This window comes from Chlorocebus sabaeus, chromosome 20 (genome assembly GCF_047675955.1).
Source record: "Chlorocebus sabaeus isolate Y175 chromosome 20, mChlSab1.0.hap1, whole genome shotgun sequence".
NCBI lineage: Eukaryota > Metazoa > Chordata > Mammalia > Primates > Cercopithecidae > Chlorocebus > Chlorocebus sabaeus.
In genome coordinates, this window is record NC_132923.1 from 15,665,616 (window position 1) to 15,685,767 (window position 20,152).

The 20,152-nt window shown below is 48.5% G+C and overlaps 1 protein-coding gene across 2 annotated transcripts; it reads left to right on the forward strand.

Moving 5' to 3' along the window:
* The first annotated feature begins 1,007 nt into the window (after window positions 1-1,007).
* On the forward strand, window positions 1,008-19,389 carry ITGA10 (integrin subunit alpha 10). 2 transcript variants are annotated; one of them, XM_007977289.3, is made up of 30 exons: window positions 1,008-1,263; window positions 3,172-3,283; window positions 3,478-3,587; window positions 3,801-3,892; window positions 4,115-4,229; window positions 5,821-5,948; window positions 6,429-6,577; window positions 7,644-7,794; window positions 7,986-8,151; window positions 8,286-8,359; window positions 8,583-8,727; window positions 8,935-9,083; window positions 9,321-9,464; window positions 9,605-9,808; window positions 10,450-10,580; window positions 11,298-11,464; window positions 11,561-11,703; window positions 12,068-12,181; window positions 12,387-12,472; window positions 12,639-12,780; window positions 12,954-13,046; window positions 13,206-13,282; window positions 13,434-13,523; window positions 13,943-14,027; window positions 14,199-14,312; window positions 14,587-14,667; window positions 14,903-15,016; window positions 16,646-16,741; window positions 17,322-17,435; window positions 17,733-19,389. In XM_007977289.3, the coding sequence occupies exons 1-30, from the start codon at window positions 1,023-1,025 to the stop codon at window positions 17,796-17,798; spliced, it is 3,693 nt and encodes a 1,230-aa protein (XP_007975480.3). In that variant the 5' UTR covers window positions 1,008-1,022; the 3' UTR covers window positions 17,799-19,389. The 2 variants fall into 2 exon arrangements, with proteins under 2 accessions (XP_007975480.3, XP_037853310.2); XM_037997382.2 differs by lacking the exons at window positions 1,008-1,263; window positions 3,172-3,283; window positions 3,478-3,587 and having other exon boundaries at window positions 3,805-3,892; window positions 9,608-9,808.
* The last annotated feature ends 763 nt before the right edge of the window (window positions 19,390-20,152 follow it).

Genomic DNA, 20,152 nt, shown 5'->3' on the forward strand with positions numbered 1-20,152 from the left:
TACTTAGTGGGCATCAAGAAGCTCCACACTCCCAACTTTAAGAAGTTTATAACCTAGCTGAGGAGTTGGGGTGGCAGAGGGGTGGTCTAATATTAAAGTTATTGTCCTGGCTCCACAAAACACATCTCATACCAGTTGATATATAATCCTTCTAAGAAGTAGAATGCCATATGACAGCATAGGCTAAGAGCCAAGAACAGAACTCAGTGGTGTGGGGCTGGTAAGGATTTGGAGCTGTATCTTCACATGTTGGGACTCCCCTGGGTGGGTAGAGAAAATGATACCACTGCTGTCAGCTCTTTCATTTTCCATATTCCAGGTTGAGATAAATAAGGTTAGGAAGTAAAAAGAATCTATCGGCCAGGTGTGGTGGCTCACGCCGGTAATCCCAGCACTTTGGGAGGCCGAGGCAGGTGGATCACTTAAGGTCAGGAGTTCAAGACCAGCCTGGCCAACATGGTGAAACCCTGCCTCTACTAAAAATACAAAAATTAGCCAGGCACGGTGGCATGTGCCTGTAGTCCTAGCTACCTGGGAGGCTGAGGCATGAGAAATGCTTGAACCCAGGAGACAGAGGTTGCAGTGAGTCAAGATTGCACCACTGCACTCCAGCCTGGGTGATAGAGTGAGACTCTGCCTTAACAAAGAAAAAAAAAAAAAAAAAGAATCTGAACCTATCTCCTATCCCCCGGCTGGGTGCAGTGGCTCACTTTGGGAGACTGAGGTGGGAGGATTCCTTGAGTTCAGGAGTTCAAGACCAGCCCGGGTAACATAGTGAAACCCTGTCTGTATTCTCAATATAAATAATTTGTCTAAAGCTTTTAGATAAAAGTTTAAGATTCTTTTGTTATAAAAAAGAATCTATCTCCCACTCCTGTTCCAAATTTGAGGAAAGCATTATTGACCTGGCAACAACAAACAGTAGAAAAAAAGAAATAGCAGAAATGAACAAAAAAATATGTTCTCTGGATACAGAGATGAGTCCTCCAGGGGGCAGCACCAAGGCAGAGAAATAGACTAAGATGGCTCAGTCCTTTCCTTGGTCTGGGGCTCCCCACAGTTCCCCACCGTCACTCCTCCCATTCCTTCCAACTTTATTTTTAGCTGCCATTGGGAGGGGGCAGGATGGGAGGGAAAGTAAAGAAAACAGAAAAGGAGAGGGACAGACAGAGGCCAGAGAACTTCTCATACCGGACAGAAACCGATCAGGCATGGAACTCCCCCTCATCACTCACCTGTTCTTGCCCCTGGTGTTCCTGACAGGTGAGGGAAGTTAACTTCTTGGTTTCTGGTGGGAATGGAAGATACATAGATTTTTTGGAATTGGGACCATTAGAGTTAAAATTTCTTTGGGATTTAGGAAGCGAACACTGGTTCTACATTTCTTGTTATGTGTGTCTGTGTCCTTGTGCATTTTTATGCCCTCACATGAGACTGTTTCAATATTGAGACTGGCAGGGGCTAAAGCTGCCTAGGACCTTGTGTAAGATTTGTATCTAATAATAATCATTATAATTATTATTTTTTAATGATAGAGTCTTACTTTGTTGCCTAGGCTGGACTGCAGTGGTGCAACCATAGCTCAGTAGTCGGGACCACTAGGTGCATGCCACCACACCCAGCTAATTTTTTTTTTTTTTTTTTGAGACAGGGTCTCACTCTGTCACTCAAGCTGGAGTGCAGTGGCATGATCATGGCTCACTCTAGCCTCAACCTCCCAGACTGAGGTGATCCTCCCACCTTGGCCTCCTGAGTAGCTGAGACTATAGGCATGTGCTACCACGCCTGGCTAATTTTTTTTTTTTGGTAGAGACAGAGTTTTGCCATGTTGGCCAGGCTGGTCTTTAACTCCTGGACTCAAGCAATCCGCCCTCCACAGCCACCGAGAGTGCTGGGATTATAGGCATGAGCCAGCATGCTTGGCTGAGATTTGTATCTAAATATATAAAATCTTCATCCTAAGCCCTATAGGAGTAAGGAGACAAAAAAGAAATGTGATGTGACCTTCCCTTGCTAGTCTGATTCCTATTATCCCCTCCCTAACTTCTTACCCTTGGTGGTCCCTGGGGCCTGAGGAATAACTGACTAACTATGTGGTCAGAACTCTGGGTTTATCTAACCAATGAGCTGCAGTTTCTAGTCATACAGCCCTGCCAGTTTTCTGGATGCAGAACTGCTCACATACAAAACACCTTTCTGAAAATGAGCATGGTTTGGGATAAAGCTACAGCCATTGGTAATGGTGGGGGGTAGCCTGAGAGGGGTTGCTTAGAAGTACAGAGCAAGACATAGTTGGGGAAAGGACCATGGGAAGGACAAGAGGCCTGGAATTTTTCCTTGCTAGTGCCCTGTAATCATTGTTTCCTAAAATACCAGCTCTGATTTTTAAAGGCATTGGGGTCAAAAGGGAAGATCACCCAGGGTCGGGCACCTTTAGAGTGGGCTGAAGACTGAGGAAACCATGGAGGTTGGCAGTGGGGGAGGGGGGAGCAGTTGGGAGAGTGGATGAGTTAAAAAGGAGGCAGGTTGTGGGAAACTTCAGGGTGATGGGACCCTTGGCAAGGATGGATGGCAAACTATGTGTGTGGGCAGGCGGGTGGCTCCACCCAGTTAATTACCACTGAGATTGCCAAGGCTGGAATCAACCAGAGACCTAGACATTGGAAAAAGACAGTGCGAGTGTGACAATGACCCTGGGAGTCAGGAAGAGATAGAGAAGGAGAGAGCCAGACGTGCGGTGCTGCTTAGCTTCCTTTCATTCCCCCTATCTTGGGGAGAATTGGAAGCAATGGTTGTTCTGGGGATACAGAAAGGCCCTCTCCCTCTTTTGACCCTCACAGTTTGTTGAGAAGTGTGTGTGGGAGGAATGTTGTGGAAAAGAGTAACTTGACCTTTTCAGACATGTCTGTGAATGAAATTTCAGAGGTGGGAATGGAAATACAGCTGTACATCAGCATGGCAGAGGGCCACAGGTTAGGCATCTGGACACAAACACAGGAAGGGGATCATCTTTGCCTGGGGCTCTGAGCACAAGACACTGAGAGAGGCCAGAAAAGCTTATGAGTGAAAAAGCAGGCAGACAGAGATTAAGATGCTCCCTCACAGCTTCTCTCTGGCTATGCCTCTAGCCATTCACTGCTTCATGCTAACCTTATGATCCTGGCCCCACAGGTCTCTGCTCCCCCTTTAACCTGGATGAACATCACCCACGCCTATTCCCAGGGCCACCAGAAGCTGAATTTGGATACAGTGTCTTACAACATATTGGGGGTGGACAGCGATGGTGAGGAAGAAACTGGAGTGCCAGGGGACTGGGACTGCAGTAGTGCTAACAAAGGGGAGGCAAGATAGATGGGACTCTAATCTGGCCTTTTGAAAGTGGCTGGGGCTCTAAACTTGCCACCTCCATGCTTTTTCCCTTTGGCCTATGTCAAGGGTCATGTTTGCCCTATGCTTATATTCACGTCCTCTTCCCAGGATGCTGGTGGGCGCCCCCTGGGATGGGCCTTCAGGCGACCGGAGGGGGGACGTTTATCGCTGCCCTGTAGGGGGGGCCCACGATTCCCCATGTGCCAAGAGCCACTTAGGTAAGAAGATGCCTGACCCTTCTCCTAACCCCTGACCTTGATGATCTAGAAGCTTCAACTCCCTATACCTCAGCTTTTTCACCCCTAAAATCCACATACTCCCTGTCCCCAATCTGATACCAATCCCTGCTCATTCTCCTCCAAAATCACATGAATTCAAGCACCCCATCTATGACACCATGATCTCATTCTCTTCTACCTCCTTCCAACCAGGTGACTACCAACTGGGAAATTCATCTCATCCTGCTGTGAATATGCACCTGGGGATGTCTCTGTTAGAGACAGATGGTGATGGGGGATTCATGGTGAGCTAAGGAAAGGGTGGTGGCAGTGTCTCTGAAGGTCCATAACAGAAAAAAGAGCAGTGTGGTAAGGGAAAATGGTCTGTGTGGAGGGGCCAAGGAGTTAAAAACCTAGAAAGCAAGGTAGGTAATGTCAGGGAGTGGTCTTCATGCCTCCTTCAACTGGGAGCATGTTCTGAGGGTGCCCTCCCAAGCCTGGGAGTAACTATTTTTCCCCATCCCCAGGCCTGTGCCCCTCTCTGGTCTCGTGCTTGTGGCAGCTCTGTCTTCAGTTCTGGGATATGTGCCCGTGTGGATGCTTCATTCCGGCCTCAGGGAAGCCTGGCACCCACTGCCCAACGTGAGCCAGAGGAAGGCTGAGTACTTGGTTCCCAGAAGGGGATACTGGGTGGGAAAAAGATGGGGCAAAGGGGTATGATGCCTGGCAGAGGGCCTGCATGGCTGTCCTCATTGCTACCTAATATGCTTGCAAAAGCTCCATGTTTCCTGACAGATTAGAATTCAGACTCCTGCCCAGGTATGGTGGCTCACACCTGTAATCCCAGCACTTTGGGAGGCCAAGGTGGGCATATCACTTGAGGTCAGGAGTTCAAGACCAGCCTGGCCAACATGGTGAAATCCCATCTCTACTAAAAAAATACAAAAATTGCCAGGTATGGTGGCTCATGCCTGTAATCCCAGCACTTTGGGAGGCCGAGGCGGGCAGATCATAAGGTCAAGAGATCGAGACCATACTGGCCAATATGGTGAAACCCCATCTCTACTAAAAATACAAAAATTAGCTGGGCATAGTGGCGAGCGCCTGTAGTTCCAGCTATTCGGGAAGCGGAGGCAAGAGAATCGCTTGATCTAGGGAGGCGGAGGTTGCAGTGAGCCGAGATCGTGCCACTGCACTCCAGTTCTGGTGACAGAGTGAGACTCCGTCTCGGAAAAAAACCACAAAAGTTAGCCGATCGTGGTGGTGCATGCTGCAATCTCAGCTACTCGGGAGGCTAAGGCAGGAGAATCTCGCTTCAACCCAGGAGGTGGAGGTTGCAGTGAGCCAAGATTGTGCCACTGCACTCTAGCCTGGGTGACAGAGTAAGCAAGACACCATCTCAAAAATAATAATAATAATAACTCGGACTCCTTATCAGGAGTCCATGATCTGGCCTGGCACAATGGCTCATGCCTATAATCCCAACATTTTGGGAGGCCAAGGCAGGAGGATTGCTTGAGGTCTGGAGGTTTGAGACCAGCCTGGGCAACATAGACCCCATCTCTACAAAAATAAAAAATAAAAAAATTAGCCAGGCATGGTGGTGCATGCCTGTGGTCCCAGCTACTCAGGAGGCCAAAGTGGTAAGATCGTTTGAGCCCAGGAGGTCGAGGCTGCAGTGAGCCATGATTATGCCACTACACTCCAGCCTGGGCAACAGAGTGAGACTCTATCTCAAAAACAAACAAAATGTTCTCTACCCAAATGCCTTTCCTAATATTCTCTTCTCCTTAAATATTTTCAGTCTTTACTATCTTCTTAGTTGCTACCATGTTTCATTTCCCACCATCAGAACCAATCTGCTTTTGTTCCCCCACTGTACAGAGTCATGCTATGTTCCTACCTAGCATTTAATTCCTTCTTGTTTTTTAGAGCATTGTATATATAAATTATATATATATATAAATGTGTATATTTGTGTGTTTATATACCTATATATACATATATACACACATATATACATTTATATATATACTTACATACACACAATTACTAAAGATTACTAAAGGAATCTTTTATTAATTTCTACACTTACACAGAGCCTGGCACAGTACCTTTTTTGCATGTAAGAAGTGCCTTATAAATGTCTAAATTGAACGTGTCCTCCTGTGACCTCTTTCCTTTGTTGCCCCCAGCTCAGTGTCTTCTACCTCAGTTTTCCCCTTCCTTCTAGGCTGCCCAACATACATGGATGTTGTCATCGTCTTGGATGGCTCCAACAGTATCTACCCCTGGTCTGAAGTTCAGACCTTCCTACGAAGACTGGTAGGGAAACTGTTTATTGACCCGGAACAGATACAGGTAAGAGAAGGCAATATGAGCTGGGCGCAGTTGCTTGTGGCACCTACTCAAGAGGTGGAGGTGGGAGGATCCCTTGAGGCCAGGAGTTCAAGACTAGCCTGGGCAATATAGTGAGACCTCATCTCTAAAAATATGAAAAAAAAAAAAATTAGCCAGGCATGGTGGCATGCACCTGCAGTCCCAGCTACTCAGGAGGCTGAGGTAAGAGATCAATTGAGCCCATGAGTTTGAGGCTGCAGTGAGCTTTGATCACACAGCTGCACTCTAGCCTGGGTGAAAGAGTGAGACCCCATTTCTTAGAGAGAGAAAAGCAATATGGATGGACTTGGAAGGGGAGAGAGAGAGAGAGGGGGGATAAATGTAGGTGTTATCTTCAGTAGTATCCAGGTGTTCATCTCTCCTCTTCTTACATACTTTCTTCTTCCTCCTCTCCCCCGATCTCACATACATACATTTCTTTTGAATGCGCTTTATTTCCAGGTGGGACTGGTACAGTATGGGGAGAGCCCTGTACATGAGTGGTCCCTGGGAGATTTTCGAACGAAGGAAGAAGTGGTGAGAGCAGCAAAGAACCTCAGTCGGCGGGAGGGACGAGAAACAAAGACTGCCCAAGCAATAATGGTGGCCTGGTGAGGCACTGGGAAGAGAGGCGTGGGAGGCTAGAGCAATGAAGCCTTAGAAGAGTTAGGGCAAGGCTGGGCACAGTGGCTCCCGCCTGTAATCCCAGCATTTTGGGAGGCCGAGGCGGGCAGATCACCTGAGGTCGGGAGTTTGAGACCAGCCTGACCAACATGGAGAAACCCCATCTCTACTAAAAATACAAAATTAGCCAGGCATGGTGGCACATGCCTGTAATCCCAGCTACTCAGGAGGCTGAGGCAGGAGACTCTCTTGAACCCGGGAGGTGGAGGTTGCGGTGAGCCGAGATCATGCCATTGCACTCCAGCCTGGGCAATAAAAGCAAAACTCCATCTCAAAAATAAAATAAAATAAAATAAAATAAGAAATAAAATAAAACTTTCCCTTAAAAAAAAAAAAAAAAGAAAAAAAAGAAGAAGGAGAAGTTAGGGCAGGTTTGGAGTGCAGTGTGTATATCCCAAGATGTCTTGCATACTTTCTTTGTATGTACACTAAGGGTACACAGAGGAAGGCTAAGTGGGCTGTCACTGCACTCCCTCTCACTACATTTCTACAAAGTGTCTATGTCTGTGTCTTTCCATATTTCACAGACAGAAGTATCTTTCTATCCCTCCACTCCAACAGTGATCCTGGCCCACAGGTTCTCCACTTCTGATGTCCTAGCCCACGTTCCAAACATGATCCAAAACTCATCTCTAGGGGCACAGTGGTAAAATTGAAACAAAACAAAACAACTCATCTCTGGGAGGAGTCCGTGCCCAGACCATTCTCTTCTGTTCTATATTTCCTTAATATTTGTCCTCCCAAGTACAATATTTGTTGAATGAATCTGAGTGTATGAATGTTGTACTTATTTAGATTGATAAGCTACTCTGTATGTTCTATGACATTCAAACATTTGAGCTCTCATTCCATGCCATCTCCATGTTAAATACTCAAGAAATGGCCTAAAAGGCAAGATGCCTGACCTCAGTGAAGTGCTGATGTTACATCCTGTGTGTGTGTGTGTGTGTGTCTGCACACATCTGATCACACCTCACTCCTTTCTCTTCTCAGCACAGAAGGGTTCAGTCAGTCCCATGGGGGCCGACCCGAGGCTGCCAGGCTACTGGTGGTTGTCACTGATGGAGAGTCCCATGATGGAGAGGAGCTTCCTGCAGCACTAAAGACCTGTGAGGCTGGAAGAGTGACACGCTATGGGATTGCAGTGAGAATTCACCCTGGATCTGGAAGAGTTGGGGGGTGGCAGGGGGGCAGTGTCTTGTGAACTGTCCAAGGACTGGGAACTTAAGGAAAACAACAGCATTAACTACTTCCCAGACTTCAGCCACATCATGTTAGTCGGCTGTGTTCTGTGCCAACTCTAGCACCTCATTCCTTGATCTTATGACCTCTTAGGTCCTTGGTCACTACCTCCGGCGGCAGCGAGATCCCAGCTCTTTCCTGAGAGAAATTAGAACTATTGCCAGTGATCCAGATGAGCGATTCTTCTTCAATGTCACAGATGAGGCTGCTCTGACTGACATTGTGGATGCACTAGGAGATCGGATTTTTGGCCTCGAAGGTGAGGATTACTCTGGAGAAATGGACAGGGCAGGAGAAGTTCTGAAGTGTAGGTGGGGCTCTGGAGTGAGTTCAGTAGGTCAAAGGGGAAACTGTCTTCCCCTGATATTGTCTCAATATTTTCTCACGACTAAGGGTCCCATGCAGAAAATGAAAGCTCCTTTGGGCTGGAAATGTCTCAGATTGGTTTCTCCACTCATCGGCTAAAGGTTGGACAGATTGACCCCTTCATGACTTCTCCCATTCTCTGACTCAGATAACTTCAACCACAGGGCCCTCCAGATTCCTCCTTTAACCAGCCTCCATGCTGACCTTCCCATGCCTTTCCAACTGAGCCCAGCAGACCCTCAGTGATCTTTTCACTCCTGGAATGTTTTTTTCCCTTTATTCCCCACTGTCTTCTCAGTGACTCCATCTGCTTCTGTCCCACAGGATGGGATTCTCTTTGGGATGGTGGGGGCCTATGACTGGGGGGGCTCTGTGCTATGGCTTGAAGGAGGTCACCACCTTTTCCCCCCACGAATGGCTCTGGAAGACGAGTTCCCCTCTGCATTGCAGAACCATGCAGCCTACCTGGGTGAGTAGCAGAGTTGCAGAGGACTTGCAGGGTAGGGGAGGAAATACATCCCTAGTTGCGGGGTATGCAATACTCCCTCTTAACTCATGAGGTTTCTCACTGACCTCTTGCTACGTCCCTTGGGATCTCCCGCTGTGCCTTTAGGGAACCCCCTACTCTGGACCCCATCTTCTTTTCTTTTACCTCTGTTACTTTGCTCACTTCTAGGTTACTCTGTTTCTTCCATGCTTTTGCGGGGTGGACGCCGCCTGTTTCTTTCTGGGGCTCCTCGATTTAGACATCGAGGAAAAGTCATCGCCTTCCAGCTTAAGAAAGATGGGGCTGTGAGGGTTGCCCAGAGCCTCCAGGGGGAGCAGGTAGGGCATCCAAGGAAGGGTGGGACCTTTGGATTCCCAGGGACCTCCGGGCTGTTGGGGAGGAGTGTGAAGTGGGTAAGAGAGAGGCCTGCAAAGTCTGTGCGGAATTCTGGTTGGCAGAGTCTGTCAGGGATGTAAGGAGCAGACTGGCAGGCTGGTGAGTGCTTCCCACTGAGTCCACTTGTCTACAGTCACCTTCCCTTTTCTCTGGGGTCATCATCACCCACCATTCCCCAGATTGGTTCATACTTTGGCAGTGAGCTCTGCCCATTGGATACAGATAGGGATGGAACAACTGATGTCTTACTTGTGGCTGCCCCCATGTTTCTGGGACCCCAGAACAAGGAAACAGGACGTGTTTATGTGTATCTGGTGGGCCAGGTGAGACTTGCTGGGACCCCCTGCCCTGGACTTGCGTTGTGGGGATGGGGGAGGAAAGGAGGGAGGGTGCACATATTTGAGGGTTTGCTGAGAGGTTGGGGCTGCTGGATTAGCATCTTCTATCTTCTCTCCTCCACCAGCAGTCCTTGCTGACCCTCCAAGGAACACTTCAGCCAGAACCCCCCCAGGATGCTCGGTTTGGCTTTGCCATGGGTGCTCTTCCTGATCTGAACCAAGATGGTTTTGCTGATGTGGCTGTGGGGGCACCTCTGGAGGATGGGCACCAGGGAGCACTGTACCTGTACCATGGAACCCAGAGTGGAGTCAGGCCCCATCCTGCCCAGGTCAGGAGTACCCAAATAAAGCAGGGGCATGGTTGTAGGAAGAGGAGTAGGGGGATGTTCTTTGCTTGTCAATAGTCCCCTTGGCTTGAGACCCAAACTGAACAAGTGCTTTTATTAGTAGGCAAAAACATAAGGCAGCGGGGTAGAATACAGGTTGCTGAACTAAGAACTCCTGAACACAGGCAAGTTTCTCTTATTCCCAGGACTGATGGGAGGATTATAAAGAGCAAGGCATGGCTGGGCGCGGTGGCTCACGTCTGTAATCCCAGCACTTTGGGAGGCCGAGGCAGGCGGATCACCTGAGGTCGGGAGTTGGAGACCAGCCTGGCCAACATGATGAAACTCTACTAAAAATACAAAAAGTTAGCCGGGCCTGGTGGCGCACGCCTGTAATCCCAGCTACTTGGAAGGCTGGGGCAGGAGAATCGCTTGAACCTGGGAGGCGGAGGTTGCAGTGAGCCAAGATCACACCATTGCACTCCAGCCTGGGCAACAAGAGTGAAACTCCATCTCAAAACTAAAAAATAAAAATAAATAAATAAACAAATAAAATAAAGTAAAAATAAAGAAAGAGCAAGGCAGGAGGCCTGAGAAACTAGGTGAATGGGTCCCTGCCTTAGTCTCCTCTCTCTTCCTCTCAGAGGATTGCTGCTGCCTCCATGCCACATGCCCTCAGCTACTTTGGCCGAAGTGTGGATGGCCGGCTAGATCTGGATGGAGATGATCTGGTCGATGTGGCTGTGGGTGCCCAGGGGGCAGCCATTCTGCTCAGGTGAGGGGTCCCAGCTCAGGTAGCAGTGGACAGCATAGCATAGCTGTTAAAGGCAAGGGCCTTAAAGTCACAGACTGAGATTTGGGTTTCTTGGTCAACTTACTCTGTGCCTCCATTCCTAGTTTAAAAAATGACAATAGTAATAGTACCTACCTTATAGGTTTCTTGTGAGGGTTAAATGAGATAATCCATATAATGATTTTAACACAGTGCCTAGCATATAAGTGCCTATTGACGTGAATCTAGGGCCGGGTACAGTGGCTCACACCTGTAATCCCAGCACTTTGGGAGGCCAAGGTAAGAGGATCATTTGAGGCCAGGAGTTCAAGACCAGCCTGGCCAACATGGTGAAACCCTGTCTCTACTAAAAATACAAAAAATTATCTGAGCATGGTGGTGGGCACCAGTAATCCCAGCTACTCGGGAGGCTGAGGCAGGAGAATCACTTGAACCCAGGAGGCAGAGGTTGCAGTGAGCTGAGATCGCCCCACTGCACTCCAGCCTGGGCCACAGAGTGAGCTCCATCTCAAAAAAAGAAAAAAAAAGATCAATGACATAAATCTATTATATTACTTCTGTCAGAGGGCTCCTGGGGAGGGTGACATATGCATTCAGCCGCTCCTTCTTTGTTTTGACCATGGAGAAGCAAACACTGGGCTTGCGCTTCTCAAGGGCTTACCTCCTACTGATAGAATTTCTTTTCCACACTGTTCCCAGCTCCCGACCCATTGTCCATCTGGCCCCATCACTGGAGGTGACCCCACAGGCCATCAGTGTGGTTCAGAGGGACTGTAGGCGGCGAGGCCAGGAGGCAGTCTGTCTGACTGCAGCCCTCTGCTTCCAAGTGACCTCCCGTACTCCTGGTCGCTGGGATCGCCGATTCTGTGAGTGACTAAAGCGCATCACAGGCAACTCTCAATTCCTTGCCTGCCTTCCTCACTAGACCCCTTTCCACCCTCACTCTTGCCTCCTTCATGCAGACATGAGGTTCACAGCATCACTGGATGAATGGACGGCTGGGGCACGTGCAGCATTTGATGGCTCTGGCCAGAGGCTGTCCCCTCGGAGGCTCCGGCTCAGTGTGGGGAATGTCACTTGTGAGCAGCTACACTTCCATGTGCTGGTAAGGAGAGGGCAGGAACTGAGAATGAGGAGAAGTCTGGGTCAGAGGAGGAATTTCAGCTGGATCAGCAAGAAAGCCAAATCCAGGAAAATGAGATGATTCAGACTTTGGAGTCAGGGCTGAGCTGGGTTTGAATCCTAGCTGTGCCATTTACCACCTATGAATTCTGGCAAGTCCAACCCTCAGTTTTCTTGTCTGCAAAAGGGTGATAATAATAATAACTATATCATAGCAGTTGTATTAAAATTAAATTTAGTAATACAGTTAAGATCTTAGGACAGTGCCCAGCACACAGAAAATGCTTCATAAATGATCACTACAATTATCACATGATCCTTGACTCTGTGACTCTGTTTTCCTTCAGGATACGTCAGATTACCTCCGGCCTGTGGCCTTTACTGTGACCTTTGCCTTGGACAATACCACAAAGCCAGGGCCTGTGCTGGATGAGGGCTCACCCACCTCTATACAAAAGCTGGTCAGCAGTGCCATGCCCTGCCCCTTGCCCCCAACACTGCCCTCTTTCAAGAGAAAAGGGAGGGAGAAGACATGAGATCATGGTGAAATCTGACCTGGGATCCTCTAATAAAAATATGCCCACTTTTGTCTTTTCACTTTTCCCCTATTCTATTCCTTTCCTCCTTGCTTCCCTCTCAACCCTTAGGCCCTTCCCTTTCTTCCAGGTCCCCTTCTCAAAGGATTGTGGCCCTGACAATGAATGTGTCACAGACCTGGTGCTTCAAGTGAATATGGACATCAGAGGCTCCAGGTTGGATGGACATGTACTGGGCAAACCAGGGTGACCTGAGACAGACTGGAAGGGACTCGAAGGGAACTGGGGGTAGGGGGTTGTTTCTTACCCATAATAACGAAAGTGAGACTTTTGGCACTCCCCTCCTTCAACTTCTGGTCTCTCCCTCATTCATCATTCCCAGGAAGGCCCCATTTGTGGTTCGAGGTGGCCGGCGGAAAGTGCTGGTATCTGCAACTCTGGAGAACAGAAAGGAAAATGCTTACAATACTAGCCTGAGTCTCATCTTCTCTAGAAACCTCCACCTGGCCAGTCTCACTCCTCAGGTGCCCTTGGAGGAGGGGGTGTAGGAGAAGGAAAGAAAGGAGGAGAAAGAAGGTTGGGGTACTGGCCTCAGCTGTGAGGTGTTCTAGAGAATGGCTCAGTGTTTAGAGGCTGTGGGTAGGACAGCAGTTGCAGCCTCAGCTCCAGCTTCCATCTCCATTCCCCCTGCCCTCAGAGAGATAGCCCAATAAAGGTGGAATGTGCAGCCCCTTCTACTCATGCCAGGCTCTGCATTGTGGGGCATCCTGTCTTCCAGACTGGAGCCAAGGTGAGTTGGGGTCTAGGATGAAAAGGAGGCTCTAGGAGGGCAAAGGCTGGGATCTGAGGGTCCTGGGACTTCAGGGAAGGAGGCACACAAGGGCTCCTGTTCCTCTGTAGTTGTTCCATGAGAAAGACTCTACCATTACCCTGTGTCCCCTGCCCCTAGGTGACCTTTCTGCTAGAGTTCGAGTTTAGCTGCTCCTCTCTTCTGAGCCAAGTCTTCGTGAAGCTGACTGCCAGCAGGTGAGAATGAGGGAACTTTCTTCTAGACCTCTCTTCCTACTGAGTCTTGACTGGAGGGGTGGGGAGGAACAACACTGATTCCTCTATTAGCAGAGAACGGTGTCTTCTGAGGAGGGGTTGAGATGTGAGCCTCTCCCCTCTGACCCTACAGTGACAGCCTGGAGAGAGATGGAACCCTTCAAGATAACACAGCCCAGACCTCAGCCCACATCCAATATGAGCCCCATCTCCTCTTCTCTAGGTATGCCCAGCTTCTAGGTGGGACCCAGTTCTCACTTCACACTCATACCCTTATGCTGCTTCCCTCCCTTTCCATGTGCCTCGGTGTTTCCCAAAACCCAAGCCCTTGCGGCTGCTCAGTCTTTTTGCCCTTAATCCTATTCATGCTGAACCTTCCCTTTTAAGCATCTTACTTTCCTAGGTATAAGGTTTTGCCAGGCCTTGGGCACTGGAGCTGGGATGAGGGGATGTGGGATGTAGCCACAAAGCTTGCATTGTCTGTGTCATGTTCTACTTCTGTCTTCTGCGTGTACCCCCATCTCTTTATCCATGCATGTGCTGGCCCTGCCTCCTCTGAATCCATGTCTGTGTGCTGATCATGTGCCCCTGTGTCTGTGTCATGGCTGTGACCATGTACTTCCTGACTTGGTGTTCACACAGTGAGTCTACCCTGCACCGCTATGAGGTTCACCCATATGGGACCCTCCCAGTGGGTCCTGGCCCAGAATTCAAAACCACTCTTAGGGTGAGAAGCTGGAGGGGTCTTGGCATGAAGGGGAGGTGGGAGAACAGCAGCTTTGTGGGAAAAGGATTGGAAGGGTCTCTCTTGGATTTTAATGGTATCTAGGGTGAAGGGGAACAGATGAGGAAGGGCCTTCCGTCTCCCACTTCTTACTATTCCCAACCTTCCTCTTAGGTTCAGAACCTAGGCTGCTATGTGGTCAGTGGCCTCATCATCTCAGCCCTCCTTCCAGCTGTGGCCCATGGGGGCAATTACTTCCTATCACTGTCTCAAGTCATCGCTAACAATGTGAGTCTGGTCTAGGAGGGCATGGAGTCCTGCCCCCTTGAGCTGGTGGACTCACTGAAGCTGGACACCAGACCAGCTCCCTATCTGTTGGGCTGCTACTCTTGGGGCTCCTCTCTCTGGGGGGGGGGCTTTCTTTTCACACATGTGGCTTATTTGGGAGAAGAAAAAGGGATTATAAGGGGAAGAACTGCAAGGTGTGGGTATGTTCCAGCTCAGCCTTGAGTGGCTAGCCCCACCCCATCAGGAGGGTCTTTCAAGTTGGATCTTCCCCTAGGCAAGCTGCACAGTGCAGAATCTGACTGAACCCCCAGCACCCCCCGTGCATCCAGAGGAGCTTCATCACACAAACAGACTGGTATGAGTCACAAGGGGGTGTCCGGAGTGGGAATGCAAGTGGAGTTGGGTGCCCTGGAAAAGGGGGTAGGAACTGGAGCGGGGAGGAAGGGATCTTTCCACCCCAGGGTCTGATCTGGAGTGGGAATGAAAATGGAGTCAGGTGCTTTGGGACAAGACTGTGTGAACTAGAGGTGGGGAAAGAGGATCTTTCCACCACAGAGTCCTGATCTGTCTGTCTCTCTCTCTTCTGTTAGAATGGGAGCAATACTCAGTGTCAGGTGGTAAGGTGCCACCTTGGGCAGCTGGCAAAGGGGACCGAGGTCTCTGTTGGACTATTGAGGCTGGTTCACAATGAATTTTTCCGAAGAGTAAGCCTTTCCTTTTCTACTACTCCCCTCTTTTGCTCCTTTCTGGAACTTTAGCATAGGTTTTAGAGGTAGACAGACCCATGTTCAAGTTTCACTTTTGCCTCTTACTAGCTATTTGACCATGAGCAAGTTATTTCATCTCCCTAAGCCTCTTTTTCCTAATCTCTAAAAGGGGAAGATAATACCAATTTCATGGTGTTGTTATAAAGAATAAATGAATAATGAGCTGGACATATGGTGAACACAAGTTATTATCCTTGTATTTTCCTCCACTGACCATTCCTTAGTGCTGTATCAATCAACATTTACAGGATACCTACATTTAATCAGTTAATAATCCATCAAGTGCCTATTACGTAAAAGGCCCTGTATTAGGCTGACACTGAGGAGAATATCTCCAACATTTAGCCCCCATGCCTAACTCATTGTAGGTGCTTAATATATTTTTGCTAAATGAATGAATAATTGATATTACATGCAGGATTTGTATTGGGGAGCAGTGGGAAGTAAGATTGTATAGGCGAGAGGGATCTAGATTATGAAAGGCCTTTGAATCCAGGGAGAAATTGAACTTAATATGACAGGTAGTGAGGAGTCAGTGTGAGTTCCTCCTGGGCAGGGAAATGGCATCTTAATTGTAATGGCATTTGGCACTAAGGTTGATGTTGTGCTTTCCCATATCTACCTGGAATAACACAAGATCCCTGGGATGTCATCATATGTTTTAGGGAAGTTAAGTCCAATAAACCATCCTTCTCCAAGTCTCTTTGTCCTTCTTTGGTATCTTTTTTTCATTAATCTATTCATGCTTTCAACAAAGATTTATTAAGAAGCCACTACATGGCTGGGCGCGGTGGCTCACGCCTGTAATCCCTGCACTTTGGGAGGCCGAGGCGGGCGGATCATGATGTCAGGAGATCAAGACCATCCTGGCTAACACAGTGAAACCCCGTCTCTACTAAAAATACAAAAAATTAGCTGGGTGTAGTGGTGGGCGCCTGTAGTCCCAGCTCCTTGGGAGGCTGAGGCAGAAGAATGGCGTGAACCCGGGAGGCGGAGTTTGCAGTGAGCAGAGATCGCGCCACTGCACTCCAGCCTGGGTGACAGAGAGAGACTCCATCTCAAAAAAAAAAAAAAAAAAAAAAAAAAGAAACTGCTACATACTTGGCACTGTGCTATCTACTAGGCACCAAGGACACAAAAGTTAGTAAGGCACAGCCTTTAACCTGGAGGATCTTATAGTTCAGGAGTGAAAGACAGAAGTAAACACCAGGGTTGGTGGGGGTTAGGAGGAATGATTTCCCTAAATCCCAGAGGGGCTGACTTCCAAACTTCAATCTAAAGGAGGGGTAGAGGTCAGCCAAAGGAAAGAGAAGTAGAATGCATTTCAGGTAAAGTACCAGATGTACTGACTGTCCTTGGAAAACAAACAGCAGCAGCAGATGTGACCAGGGGTTTTCCAGCTATTATCCTTCCTCTCTTTTCCCATTGGTCTTCAGCCTTTTCTTCTAGTCTTGAGAGCCCTTGAGGTTATGTATCTCGGCCTCAACTTTGCTATTGGGATTCTAAAGAACTACATCACCTGGTGATGGCTCATTTTAAATGTCTTCCTATCCACTTGTTCCACAGGCCAAGTTCAAGTCCCTGATGGTGGTCAGCACCTTTGAGCTGGGAACCGAGGAGGGCAGTGTCCTACAGCTGACTGAAGCCTCCCGTTGGAGTGAGGTGGGGCCAGAGACCGAGTTTGAAAGCTGTGAAAATAATGATGATGGGCATGGGATAGGGCCACCCGTGGGCTTTTCCAGAACGAAGGCATCTCCATCAGGTAGCAGGATCCTAGTGTTCCACTGCCGCCATTCCTGCCTCAGTTTCTTTCCTTTAAGTAGAAGGAGGTTATTTATTCTATTTAGGGGCTGGCTTTGGTACAGTGTGAGATGAAACTAGCTGGGTTACAGAATGCATGTAGAAAACTACTCTTCTCAGGCCGGGCGCGGTGGCTCAAGCCTGTAATGCCAGCACTTTGGGAGGCTGAGACGGGCGGATCACGAGGTCAGGAGATTGAGACCATCCTGGCTAACACGGTGAAACCCCGTCTCTACTAAAAAAATACAAAAAGCTAGCCGGTCGAGGTGGCGGGCCCCTGTAGTCCCAGCTACTCCGGAGGCTGAGGCAGGAGAATGGCGTGAACCCGGGAGGCGGAGCTTGCATTGAGCTGAGATCCGGCCACTGCACTCCAGCCTGGGCAACAGAGCGGGACTCCGTCTCAAAAAAAAAAAAAAAGAAAACTACTCTTCTCTCCATACAGAGCCTTCTGGAGGTGGTTCAGACCCGGCCTATCCTCATCTCCCTGTGGATCCTCATAGGCAGTGTCCTGGGAGGGTTGCTCCTGCTTGCTCTCCTTGTCTTCTGCCTGTGGAAGGTAAGCACTGCTTTAGTGGGGAGTGTGGAGCATGCTGCCCATGAGTTGAAGAATCCTTGATTATAGCAGAGAGAACAGGATTTGTGCTGGGCAGCTAAGCAGGCTGTGGATGTCATGCCCAGGTCTCCTTCACTGTACCCCACAAATGTTGGTTAAATTCTTCTAAGCCAAATAAAATAAATTTGAATTCCATTTTTGGAAACAGAACAAAAGTGAAGATCTCAGATAAGTCTGAGAGCTACTGGCAGGGTTCCCAGTCTAGGCATTTGGCGATGACGCTTATCTTTTCCTCTACAGCTTGGCTTCTTTGCCCATAAGAAAATCCCTGAGGAAGAAAAAAGAGAAGAGAAGTTGGAACAATGAATGTAGAATAAGGGTCTAGAAAGTCCTCCCTGGCAGCTTCTTCAAGACACTTGCATAAAAGCGGAGGTTTGGGGGCTCAGATGGGACAAGAAGCCGCCTCTGGACTATCGCCCCAGACCAGCAGCCTGACTTGACTTTTGAGTCCTAGGGATGCTGTTGGCTAGAGAAGAGGCTTTACCTCAGACAAGAAGAGCTGGCACCAAAACTAGCCATGCTCCCACCCTCTGCTTCCCTCCTCTTCATGATCCTGGTTCCATAGCCAACACTGGGGCCTTTGTTTGGGGTCCTTTTATCCCCAGGAACCAATCATTTTTTTGCCTAGGTGCCTGACTCCATTCAGATTCCCTCTTAATCTTCCCTCACAGTTTGGAAAGGATAAGAGTTATCTTCCTCCATTCTTCCACCCTCTCACCTTCCTGCCTGTTCCCCACTCCACAGGAGGGAGCTGACGTTGGCTCGAAAGGAGTAAAGTCAACATCTGCTGCTTTCCTGTGGACTCTGGTGATTCATAGTGCCGGATGGGGAGAGTCAACAGGAAAAAAAGAGGGAGGAGGAAAAGCCACAAGAGACATTCTGTACAATTCCAAGGAACAGAGAAGCCTTAGACAGGCAACTGCCATCCCCCCTGAAACCTGAGACCTGTGGTGCACTCGCCCGCCCTCAGGTGTTGGTGAAACAGAGCTGCCCCCAGGCTCGCTGGGCATAGGCTTCCTGATTCCAAGCCTTTTCTGGGAGCAAAGCCAGGGCCTAGTGCCTGATTTTCTATAGCCAGGAGCCCTCAGGTGGCTGGAGCTGGAATAGCAGGGAGGACTGGGTGTACGTAGGCAGTATTTTCTCTACTTCCCTCAAGTCTTATACTCACTCTTGAGCCCTACTTAGGGCCTGCTTAGAAAGCAGACAGGAGAGAGAGTCCTGCTGCTTGATGATGGGAAATGCTTTCACTTTACCAGCTTTGGGAAGCAGCAGCCCCATGGGATCTAACGTGAGGGGTCTGCATTAAGAAGCCTTCGAGGGTGGCGTGGGACTGTGGGGAGCAAGCCCTTACTTGCTCAGCACTGGTTATGTAGCACAAATAGCTCCTAGGAAAATGTTTCTGGGGCAACCCTATAGAACCTTGGTCATATTTTGCAGGGTTTCTCTGGTGGAATCAGTTTGCCAGCCCTTGCTTGATGTTTAGCGGAAATCTCCAGGTTAATTTCTATCTCTGACCCCTCCCCAACCCACTCCATATTTGGGTCATGGCCAGTAAAGGCAGTTGGAGTCTCATAGACAACTGGGTAACTTATATTTCTTTGTAATCAAGACTTGAGATATCGAAGTCAGTTATTGATCTCCAGAGTGCAGCTCTGAGAGCCTTTTGAAGAATCAGCACTCATTTAGAGCTGAGAAGAGAGAAGACCTGATTGGGTGGTTGACTAGCAGTCACAGAACCTGTCCTCCCAGGCTGTTCCTGAGGCCTGACCACAGTGTCTATTTTGGCATGTCTCTGGCCTTCTGCAGAGGCCCACCCTCATGGTCATTGTCTCTGTTTCCCAGCAGGGTGGACAGTATATCAGATGGTCAGAACAAATAAAGTTCAGTGTCAAATGACCTTTGGCTCTATATGTGTTCCCTAGGATATAGACTGCTCAGTAATAGTGAGAGGTAGATACTTGTTTTGCCTGGGACTTTACAGAGTGGAGTCCCTGGAAGGCAAAGTTAAGAAATATTTTAAATGTTTTCTATGGCTCTCCCACAGGAGATGTATTCTAGCCTCCTGTAATTCTCACCTGCTTAAGTGACCAGAAAGTATAAAGGTCTGGGAAGCACAGAGGCTTGGATTGAAATCCTGTCTGCCATTTATTAACTGTATGGCCTTCAGCAAGTCATAACTTCCCTGAGGCTCAGATAATAATAAGAGGCTGTGTATTACACTGGTTAACAATGAAGGCAGATTTGGGTTTAAATCTAGGCTATACAACTTAAAAAGTCCGTTTCACCTAGGACACACTTAACTTCTCTAAGTCTTGGCTTTCTCATCTTTAAACCTATTAGGGTCATGAAGACAAAATGAAATAATCCAAGAAAAGTGAGCATTTAGTAAATGCTCAGTAAATGGTAACTATGATTATAAAACTATTTTGTCATAAAATAATCTACCGTATCATGCCTTGTGAGGATTAAGGGAGAAAGTATACTGGAGCACCAGGTGGTGGCGTTCCTGCTCTCTGACCCATCTCCCAGATCGTGAAGGTGTGTTTCTTCTATGTGCTATTGTCTCATCCACTAAATCTTGTCCTATGCCTCATCACCTTTTTTTTTTTTTTTTTTTTTTTTTTTTGAGTTGGAGTCTCGCTCTCTTCTCCTAGGCTGGA

Bases quoted from the DNA above. Each gene is read 5' to 3' on its own strand.
- ITGA10 (XM_007977289.3), top strand. From the start codon at position 1,023: ATGGCTCAGTCCTTTCCTTGGTCTGGGGCTCCCCACAGTTCCCCACCG. The intron at 13,524-13,942 runs GTATGCCCAGCT...GTGTTCACACAG, and splicing joins CCCCATCTCCTCTTCTCTAG to TGAGTCTACCCTGCACCGCT. The intron at 14,028-14,198 runs GTGAGAAGCTGG...CCTTCCTCTTAG, and splicing joins AATTCAAAACCACTCTTAGG to GTTCAGAACCTAGGCTGCTA.